This window comes from Trichomycterus rosablanca, chromosome 6 (genome assembly GCF_030014385.1).
Source record: "Trichomycterus rosablanca isolate fTriRos1 chromosome 6, fTriRos1.hap1, whole genome shotgun sequence".
In the NCBI taxonomy this organism is placed as follows: domain Eukaryota; kingdom Metazoa; phylum Chordata; class Actinopteri; order Siluriformes; family Trichomycteridae; genus Trichomycterus; species Trichomycterus rosablanca.
This window is the reverse complement of record NC_085993.1, coordinates 42644761-42656740: the sequence shown is the minus strand read 5'-3', so window position 1 is coordinate 42656740 and position 11980 is coordinate 42644761. Positions and strand designations below refer to the sequence as shown.

Here is an 11980-nt window from a genome sequence, read left to right as displayed (position 1 = left end):
GTAAACTAACTTATTATAATCTGGAAAAGCTTTCAGTAGTGCAACACACCACACTTAGTTACTTCGAACACGCCAATCAACTGCTATGGAGGTCACATTGATTAACAACAGCATAGTGACCATTTCAATTACTGCTTATTTCATACTAATGCCGTTTGTTTACAGACGGTGAAGAAACAAACTTATATTCGAAATAAACATTACTTTCTCACAAGACAAGGATTTATGTCTAATAACGATGTACCGCGCATTGTGGAATACAATATTCTTTCTTACCGGTGAGTAAACATTTCTGATTATTCAGCCTGAACAGATTTATTGATGTGCAATTACGTGTTGTTAAAATTAAATGAAGTACTGAGCTATTATGTTAAATACTGCCAAAGTTTGGGTCATTCTAAAGCACACAGCACAATAATGTGGGTTAATTTACTAAAACAATGACCAGGCAACACCAAATCTCTCACACATTCAAACACAGTCTCATAAACACCATTGACCAAAGAGTATTCACATAATTGTAATACAAATGTTAAGCTTTTCTCCATAACCAGCTTATAATAAACCACCTAATTTGGTTTAATATCCCAAAACCTATTAGATTATAAAAACTGTCTTTTAATCAAAAGAATTATTACATAAATTAAAGTTTAAGTTCTCCTTATGCTCTAATACTTTGTCAGTTAAACTTTAAATATGTAATTATTGTGACAACAGTCCATAATTATCATTAAAGTGAAATCAATTTGGTGTTTCTGGTTTTATGTTGTAATATATTTTGCTTCATTAAGATGAGTTTCATTGGAAATGTTAAAGTTTTTGTAAATTATTGTATTGTATTTATGATTAGTATGTCTTTGACAAGGTCAGGTTGTAAGATTGGTTGATTGCTCAATGTTTTGATACATTAAGAATTTTAAATGTTTAACTGGCCTGAATTTTTGATCTGTTCTGTAAATAATATTAAAAAGTCCAATTTTTTTTATTTTATTTATAATGAACAGTTACATTTGGCTATTTAATGCTTTAAAGGCTGTGTAATGCCAGTACTTTATTTAATTCATTTGTTTGTGTTCTTCACCCCAAAACCAATTGTGGACAAACCCAAAAGTATGAACAGTTGACACAATTGTGACTGTATAAAACAGGGAAAGAATATCACCCAAATCATGCAACTCTTGTTCATGTAACCATCTTAGTTTTTGGGAGTTGAGTTCTTTTTGTTGCCTGACAGTACAATGGTTGTCACTGGTCTAATTTTTTTTTTATTCTTTAATGAGTCTTGCTATTACACAATCCTATTTTATTTACATACCAATGGTGACGGTTAACTAAAACATTTCTCTTCCACCTGAACTTTTATTTAAAAGACAAAAAGATTTCTAGTATTTTCAATGACAAACTTAATTGTGTTTGTTAAATATGAAGAAATCTATGGTACCTTTACATTAATGGTACCTTTACATACAGTATATCACCCATGCCATCACAAATGCTGCTTTTTCCACTTTCAGTTGGATGATCTTTTTAATTTTTGGCATCATTTTCCATTGTTTTAAGTACTTTAAGTAAGTTTCATGTAAGAATAGCTCCAGTTTTAATGTCGTTATGGTTTGTTGTGGGTCTACCACTGAAAGTACTGACTTTGTGTGTGTTATGAATAAACCCAACCAAATTTTTTCAACTGCTTTGTAAACAAGGCTCTGATATAAAGATTAGTATTTATATATGTATAAACTATAACCATGACCTAATTTTGCCCTATTGTGTGTCCTAACATTTCTGTGACTCAGCGAGCACAGCCCTGCTCTCCCATTACTGGGAAATTCAATTTATTTTGTCATTCAGTATGCCAGAACAGCATGACTGACTAACTGAATCTTGAAATTGCTCTGCATTACTGTTTGGCCTGTGAATAATAATGATTGATTGATTGTAAAGTTATACATTTAAGTAAATACCAGTGGTAAATTGCAGTGTTCACACAGTCCTGCAATGTAGTTATGCTAAAAACATTATTTCAAAATTGATTTTTGTTTTGTGTCAGGTTTTGGGAAATACGATATTCATTTGATTCTAGGAAATCATGTTACTGGCACATTTTGGTGTATATTAATGTATGTATATTATTTATAAAAAAAAAAATAAAAACACCAGGGCGCTGTTAGAAATTATTCCCCCAACTGCACCAATACTGCTAGATTGTCTTGTGGTAAAACACTGGTACTGGACATACAGTCCACTGAACCCACTGAACACACTGAACACATTTCATTAATGAATTTTGTGCAAACAATGTAAAAATATAATTCTTGTTAAAAAATAAAAAATTCTGTAATATGTAATAAAAGGCTTTAACTAATTTGTAAATTGACCAGTATCTTGCTATTTTTACTACTGCAGGTAGCATAAATAGTTTTTCTTTTAATAGTCATGCACATTTAATAGTCATGCTGCTGATATTTTTTACAATTTATTTCAGGTTATCTGTTTACATATGGCACAGTGCAAGGAAATTCTACTGTAGTGAAAACCATGGGGATGACCTCCACCTCTGTAACAACTACGGTTACAACAACTACTAGCAACATAACTGAAACGAGTATGATTTGTCTTTCAATATTTAGTTACTTTTACTATGTGGATATCTGTATATCTGTATTTACACACCCCATTTCTGGAAAAATAAGAACAATTTATAACATGCATTTAAAAGAAGACTGCTTTGTTTACTCCTGTGAATTCCTAATTATGCAGGTGAATTGGTAAAGAGAGAATATGGTTAGGAGGATACACCAAAGGCTTAGTTTTTGCAAGCAAAGATGATCTGTGATCATGTTAATTTGTGCAAATCTAGATTAATGCATTTTAAATTGTAAGAAACCTACTGCATGTCCTTTTTTTATTTATTTCATTTTTTCCAGGCTATCTGTTTACATATGGCAAAATACAAGAAAATTCGACTCCATTGACGACCATGGAGATGACTCCTACAGCTGTAACAACCACATCTACCACAACTATCAGCAGCAAAGCAGATACAAGTACTACAAATGTTCTTAAAAGTAGGTTTTATACGGGTTGCCCGTCCATTAACTTACTTAGTTAATGACACTATTTTTTACTTTGCTGAAGTAAGATTAGTGGAAGTGCTGAACCTTGCTTATGATCAGTACAAAATGATGTTTTTTAGCAACCGCACATTATTTTTAATTCACAGGTTAGGTTTTATAGAGACATAGAGAAACTGGTTAATAGAGTTGCTGTTCTTTCTATCTGTTCCATTCCTGGCCGTAGAGCTGATAGCAGCAGCAGTCCACTCTCACTTTTCTGACTGCCCAGACTCCCACAGCCACTTCTGCTTCCATGGCACTTGCCGATTTCTTATCCTTGAGAAGATGCCTGCGTGTGTGTAAGTGTACAAAAATATCATCTTACTGTGGTTACACAAATGTGTTGTATTTTCAGACGAATCACACATTTATGTTTTTTTACCAGCACTGTTTGCATTGTATTCAGTTTTAATTGTAAATTGCTTTGAATAAAATTGCCTGTTAAATGCTATAAATGTAAAGTAATTCTAATAGACATGCTGTTTTGAGCATCCACATCTAAAATAAATAAATTCAAATACAAGTATTTAATTTCATTTTCATGAACTGCTTTATCTCGGTCAGTGTCGCATCGGGTCTGGTTAATCCGGAAACCTTGGGCACAAGGCTGGAATACCCTGGACAGGGTGGCAATCAATTGCAGGGGTTTGACCATCCCCCCCATCCAGATATAGCCAATTTTGTTTGTGTAGACACCCGGCTAGTCGATAGCAACGCTGCAGTATAAAACCGGTGGTGGGCTAGCGAAATGGACTGCTGCACCCTTAATACCATTAAATATAAGTATAACAATTACGATGCCTTTAAACTTTGGAGCTGGCGAGGACTTTGAAAATTCATTGGACGACAAAGAACACAAACAAATGTTGACAAAATTGACATAATAATAATATAATGCATTTCTAATTTCTTATTATTAATTTTTAAACCATACTTATTTGACAAGCCTTGATTTTGTGGTTCTTGTGTGTTTACCTGTCCAGGTGCCAGCCTGGCTTTATAGGCATGCGTTGTGAGCATGCAGACCTCTTGGCAGTGGTGGCAACCAACCACAAGCAAGATGCTGTGACCACTATGTTGATGCTATGCATATTGGGCAGTGTCCTGGTCATACTGGTTTGCACTATTATAAAGTAAGTAAAACATTAGGACCACCTCTCAAAATGTGCATGGCAGTGCTTCGGGTCATGTGAACAACCAGGCCCACCAGGCATTGTTTACCAGAGGTAGATATGGCATCATGGTGAACTGTAGGCTCTTCTGGTATCTACAGTGCAACTGGTCCATGTCTTGACAGGTCAAAGCTAAAACGTTTTATAATCCATGTTTTTGTTGCTAAGATGATATTGACATCATAGTGCACTAATTTGATACACTGTTAATAATATTTTTACCTATAATTATCACAGCAATTTGTATAATAATGATAATAATAGTTATAAGCAAAACATAATTGTTTGAAATTGCATGTCTGTAGACATAGTCAAAACTAATCTTACACCAGTGTTGCACCTCAAAATTAATACATTCATTAATTTTTAGGAAATGCTTAATCTTGATTAGGTGTGCAGTGGAGTTAGGCTTCTTTTCAGGTGATTATAAAAACATGCCAATAGGTGCATGAGCTACTCGTTAGGTTGCGTCTTGACCAGAAATTTGTGTATCACTTTATTGCACTCAGTGCATACAGGGCACGTTTATAACAAATGATTGAATGAGAGTGGTGGTTAACTGGAAATGAATTGTAATGTAAACTGTGCATCTGATTTCTTCCTAGCTGTTGGTGGAGGCGTGGCAGGTGTAGACGTGGACCCATTATTTGCTGTTTTTCAGAAAACCCAAATGGGCTAATAAAAAGAGAGTCATTCTGCCATCAATCAGAGAGAGGTACAGTACAGTGCAGTTTTTTTTGTCTATGGAATGTTTGCTTCAATGAGTGGTTTTCACTCCTGATCGTGGAGTACTTCTGGTCTGTACTGTTTTGCACAGTTCTCCCTCTGATACAGTAATAAATAAATCAGATGTGTTGGAAATAGAGGAAAAGAAAATGAGTGAGTGATTTAATACTCATGCAATACAGTGTGTGGGTGTTATTTGCGCAACTCTTTAATCCACTTCTAAGTTGCTGCTAAGAGTGCAGCTAACATCAGCTAAAGGTTTTTTTTTTTACAATTATGAGTTTTATTTATAAACCCAATCATTCTGTGCACACGGGAGAATTTAAGGGCAAAACTGCACATGGTGAGTCCAAAGGCTTGCGTGCACAAGACAAATTTTTAAATCCACATTAAATAAATTAAATTACATTTATCTGCTCTGCATACTAACTTATTTTAGGTGAAGAAGACATATTAGTACTTTCACAACTTCATGTGAAATGTATTTGAAATGGCTAAACCCAAACAAATATATATCATGATCAATCATTGACGATTTAAGGACCCGTGCAGGACAGGGCTGATTCAGGACCAGGTTTGAGACTTAATTGATAAGTTAATTTCTGCTGTACATTTAACCCCCTACTGCACGCATTTTGGTGGTACATGAAAAAAATGATTCCACATTATTTCTAGGTTTATTTTGGGACATTTTATTGATAAAATATATATTTTTATTTTATTGAACCCCCCCCCCCCCCCCCCATCAAAAAATATTGGTACAGATTCTCAGAGAAAATGATGAATAAACAGATCATATTTAAATACTCAGAGAGCAATACAAAATCAGAAAATATTTTAAAAAATGTCAACAAACAATTAAAAAGGAAAGAAAAAAGCGCTAGAAACGTGTATTTTTTTTGTACATGGGTATAGGTGTGTCATGTACTAAAACTTTGCTCATAAAACTTTAAAAAACAGTTCTTCTCTGCTGTGATGTGGTACGTTACACTTTTTGCACATACTTTTGGGCATTCTTGTGAACCCAAGAACCCTGCATCTTTATTTCTTGTCACACATTATTGGCAAGTGTAAGATATTGTCCAGTCTGATATGTTGGTTAGGAATAGGTGCTGTGGGGCCCTGCTTCCCCCTCTTCTCCTAATACTGTTGGGAAATCCCACCTCTGGGTCGCTCTCTCTTCCTGACATCTTATTTGTAATTGCACAAACTATGTGCAAATTGGGACTTAAAGGCATAAAGATGCATGAGGTCACTTCTTATCATGCCATTGTTAGCACAATTCTATCTGTATACATTTCACTGGCTGATGGAGAAATGTGTAACCATTCAGGGGGTACTGTAGAGGCAAAGGTGTGTTTTCCATCAAGGGATTTAGGAAGAACTACTTTCATCTTCTGACAAATTGTCTTCTTCGTTCTCTTCCTCACTGGTGTCTTGAGTATATTTCCAATGCCAACAAAAACACAATAATAAAACAATTATTGTCACAGCTTGATGTTGCTCCAATATTTCTCAACTACTTTTTTGTATGTTGTCTGCTGTACGAAATTAAAACCCTATATTTTCATTACTGCTCAAACCTTTTTCTACACTCCACTCCTCTTCATTGTCAGTGCTTTCTATCTCACTGTCTTCACTTATAGATGGCATTGGCCTAACATGGCGATCCTGTTCCTGTCTTCCATAAAACTCCCCTATGTCCATTTTTTATCAAAAAGTATGAAAAAAGTTAATTTAAATGAGGAAAAAAAACACATTCGAATTTGGAGCTTATATTGTACACAAATACATGTGATAATACATTATAACATCCTAAAACATAGTCAGCAAAAACATCCTTGAAAAGTACCCCTTAATGCACAACGTTGCCCTGAGGCAACAAAAAGAAAAAAACAAATTTCTAAACATGCAGAATAAAATAAACTTCATAAAACCTGACAGACGACTTCTTTACACCTTCATACACGTGCACTTATTTTTTATTTAAGTTATTAAAGTTATTTTAAATAAGATTAATAAAGCAAAAATCTCATGTTTTTCTTATACCATGTGCTCCTGTTACCATGTGTCAGAAAAGGCAGTCTCACCTTAAAATGATGCTTGATGGTGAATCTCAAACTGTTTTTTTTTATTTTTTTTTGACCATTCTGGTTGGTTGCAATCATTTAAAAAAACAGGCACTGGACATGGAGCTTAAGAAAACTTTCTGTTGCCTGAGGGCAACGCTGTGCTGTAGAGGGTTAAAGTTCCCAACAGGCTTTAAAATGACCATGTATATCAGACTTATTTTGTCTGTAGACTTAATAAAAATCTCCTGATTTAATAATGCAGTTAAAACAGGAATTGTGGGTATTTTGTCGAACAGCAGCAGTAGTTGTGAAAGCTCTAACAAGCTTTTAATCAGATTTGCACACAGATGTCTAACACATATTTTGTCAGCCCTGTCACGTATTTGTCATGAATAAGCTCAAACAGAGCCAGAATAGTTGTCTGGGAATTGAGGTGTGGTGTTAAGTGAGTGAAAACTTAGAAATGTGATCTCTGGTTGCTTACTTTTTTGTCTATACAAACTAGGGTGTTTTTCATTTTTTTTTAAATATCCATATATTATTAAAAATGTAAGGCGTCTCAGTACATTTTGCTTTTTAAGATATGTACAGTGGTTTACGATATTTAACTCCTGCCCCACATATAATTGTCACAACCAGGAATTTGTACCAGTTTGACTAGGAACTTATGTGAAAATCTATGTGTATAATTTCAAAATCTCTGTTTTTCTGTTTCTAATGTTTAAAAAAAAAAAATCTTTATTACACACAATGTTAAATAATTAGAAAATGTCTGATTTTTCTCTTTACAGTGGTTTAATATGGGTTCCCTAGTGCCCATTGTGTGGAGGCTTTCTCCTTACTCCTTTCTCCTTGGATAATTTCTGCAGTAAATCTTGGCTAATCAACCTCCAGACCCACGACTTACAACAAGACTACACAGAGAAAACAGGTGTGAAAGATGCCGCAATGAAACTAAGATTCAATCAAACGTCTTACTCTGGGAATATAAAACCACAGAAAGTGAAGACGGTATATTTTAAGTACAAAACACAGGAGTGGATACAACAAATCACAGTAAAGATTCAGTCAGGACTTCACTTATTGTGAGAGAAGCTCTGTTAAAGATGAGAAACTGACCTATTCTTAAGGGCAGCTCAGCTGGATATAAAAAGACGAAGACAAAGAAAAAAGACCTCAAACACTGAAATTTGAAAATTAAGAATCGGTTTTGACATAATAAGAGAACCCCATGAGAGGGTAAAATAGGCTTTTAATTTACTACTATGTGCTTTAACACTTGAACACAATGCTTGTAGTATGTGACCCATTCACCAACGTATATACAGCCTGTCAAAAGTTTGGACAAAGCTTTATTTATTTATTTCTGTTTTGTACATAGACTAATAGTTGAAGCACCATGACACATTTTATGAAGAAAATACATAGCCTTGATGGCAAATTTGTGCACCCTTGGCACTTCACAACAAAAGCTGTTCCAACAATCTTAAAAATCGACTTTTGGTTACTTTTTAAATATCGTTGGAACTAAATTGATACATGGCCATAAACTGTTTGCCCATATCAAAACACTTTTACGATGATAAAAAGCATTTAATTAAAATTGTCCAAACTTATGATGAGCAGTGTATTTAAATGTTTTATGTATAGTTTTTATTCTTGAGTATTTCACGTGGTGCTACCACTCACTTTTAACTTGGGTAGCCACTAAAGTGTACACAAGATTTATTTGAATATTCAGATCTTAGATCAGTATTTATATGGCGTGAATGTGATAAACAAAAAAATATCCTTGCTTATTATTATCTGGTATATTTCTAATATATTCTACACTAATTATATATTTAAGTTAACAGACAATGATGAGTTTTTGAGGGAATAATTAGTTCAATTACTCAAGTCCTTGCACCTAGATGTATTTTATGCAAGTTTTCTGTTTTTATTGCACTTGAACTGTTGTTTATGGATCCAGTTTTAAGATGTGAGTATACAGACTATAAACTTTTATGTTTAGCTTTAGATCCTAGGAATAGAAGGAGCATTGTTAAAAGGTTTTGAACACATTATAGACTTTGTAGCTTTGAAGTTAAATGTCATGCCGGTGCATGACTGTTTAAATGGTTGAACGTACAGCATGTATGATCAGCTTCTGCACTGACTTCATGTGGTTAATTACCACCTTCCATAGCTACCCATATAGCTATAGGTTAAAATATTGGCTCATATTCATTATAGAATTTGAATCATTTTGATTTTGATTGTGCAAAAAGAGCCATAATGAACATCTTTAAGTGTAGATTGAGTTGATAAACGATTTCTCACAAAACATATATATGTATATATTCACCTTTTATTATTTTATAACACACAAATATGCACACATGCTCATGTTCAACTATGTATATAGACAGCACTGATGGCATTGCTTCTGATTTACGACTATTGTCTGTTTGGACAGTTGTACCCTAATTTAACGTTTAAAACCTTGTTTAACATTGATCATGTTGTATTAATTCCCAAGTCTGTGAAAAGTTACTGAAACATGACAATCTAAAAGAGAAGGCGAGTGCAGTGGAACTAAGCACTTTAATCATGAACTTGACCAAAAATTAATTCTGATATGTATTCTATTGCTGAGCCACAGCCTCTTATTAATGCCAGACAAAATATACATTTGTGAAATATATTTACTGTCATATTTAAACGGGTGAAGCAGTGGTCTTAACAAGCACATAACTGTTGAATGTTAGAATCTTGGCAGAGTCAAACACACAAACACAATTGGCAGTGATTGAGGGAGGGATGGTTGGACGGGGTGTTTTTTCCTGCTGCACTATGCAATCTTCAGGACTGGTCAGGGTGCCTGGGTGGTGGTGGGGTGGGGATATTCACATGAAGCATAGCATGGCGGAGGGGGTGTGTGGTGAACCGGCTCTGTGCAAGCAGCAGCGTATTCACAATCATAAATGGATTGATTACGTATAGAGGGAACCATCGCAATACATTATTGGCTCCATCATTTTATCAGATAAATATTCAAATTCTGAACATAAACATACCCAAGATGTTTACAGACTATAACAGTAATGACGTTATTTTCTCTCCCTCAACTTTATTTATTTATTTTTTTTAAACATGCAGGTATGTTGTTGTGATTAGAAAAAATGACTGTTTGCAGTTTAAAGTGAATTTTCCATGTGTGACTGCATGCATAATTGTTTTGTACATGAGACACCAGAAAGTTATAAATAATGTACAATCCTACCACAGTGTGACTGAAGATAAGTGACCTGAACTGTGATTATTCCTGCCTGTGTTATTTGAGAATTTATTGTATGTCTGTGTTCCTGACCACTCTGTTTATGTATGCTTCTTTAATTTTCACAAAAAAAAACTTTGAAATGCAGCATGAATGTGTTGATTTCTTTTATTTAAAGCAATTTTACTTTGTTGACTTTTTCCAACCCTTTAAATCAAGTGCAGGTTTATTGAGGTGACCACTGGCAGGCATTGTATGGCATGCATTTTAACCTAGGACCACTTTGGCCAGCGATCTTCCATGTACACCATTCTTTTAGAATAAGCATTCTAATGTAATTGTGGCATTACACTGTGTCAGTAGTCCATACGACCAGGTCTGTGGACATGGTGAGACTCAAACAATATGTCCCTAACAGGGAACAAACTAAACATTTAAGTGCACAATTTTAATGTACAGTATTTGCTGAATGTAGCAAAATGTAACATGTGCAAATGTTTTCTTTTTTCAGTTTTTTACAGTAGTAAAGTCAGCTATAAGGCAATTAAGAAGCACAGCGATCTAATGTGCTAGCCCACCACCTCCGAGCTCTTAAACTCTCAAGTTTGAAATGGTGAAGTCACAATTGTGAAAACCAAAATGACTAAATTGAAAGAAAGGGCAGGAAAATGTAAAAACAAAATAAAATCAAGACAGCAAATACACAGGAATTTTGCAATAACATTTGCAAAAACACTTCATATAACTTAATATGAACTATATATGGAATTTGACCAGAAAGTTTGTGGATTTCCTCTGGGAACTCTGGTTTCCTCCCACAGTCCAAAGACATGCAAGTGAGGTGAATTGGAGACACTAAATTGTCCATGACTGTGCTCGATATAACCTTGTGAACTGATGAATCTTGTGTAATGAGTAACTACTGTTCCTGTCATGAATATAACCAAAGAGTGTAAAACATGACGTTAAAATCCTAATAAACAAACAAACAAACATTTAAATGTGAGATGACTGTTTGCATTAACAGACTAGACAGTCCCCCACCAAAAGGCACCACAGTGACTCTGTAGGAAACCCAACAAAATAAAATGTAAATGTACAACATGTACAAAGTAGTTTACAAAACACACATTGTTGATTTAAAACTTTGAAATGCAGCATGAATGTGTTGATTTCTTTTATTTAAAGCAATTTTACTTTGTTGACTTTTTCCAACCCTTTAAATCAAGTGCAGGTTTATTGAGGTGACCACTGGCAGGCATTGTATGGCATGCATTTTAACCTAGGACCACTTTGGCCAGCGATCTTCCATGTACACCATTCTTTTAGAATAAGCATTCTAATGTAATTGTGGCATTACACTGTGTCAGTAGTCCATACGACCAGGTCTGTGGACATGGTGAGACTCAAACAATATGTCCCTAACAGGGAACAAACTAAACATTTAAGTGCACAATTTTAATGTACAGTATTTGCTGAATGTAGCAAAATGTAACATGTGCAAATGTTTTCTTTTTTCAGTTTTTTACAGTAGTAAAGTCAGCTATAAGGCAATTAAGAAGCACAGCGATCTAATGTGCTAGCCCACCACCTCCGAGCTCTTAAACTCTCAAGTTTGAAATGGTGAAGTCACAATTG

At 34.5% G+C, this 11980-nt stretch overlaps 1 protein-coding gene across 1 annotated transcript; it reads left to right on the top strand.

Annotated features, from left to right (window-relative positions):
* The first annotated feature begins 238 nt into the window (after positions 1-238).
* On the top strand, positions 239-10915 carry tgfa (transforming growth factor, alpha). The gene is made up of 6 exons (XM_062998132.1): positions 239-278; positions 2925-3065; positions 3298-3412; positions 4097-4246; positions 4891-5000; positions 10854-10915. Exons 1-6 carry the CDS (start codon positions 239-241, stop codon positions 10913-10915), a joined length of 618 nt encoding a protein of 205 aa, XP_062854202.1.
* Positions 10916-11980: the final 1065 nt, after the last annotated feature.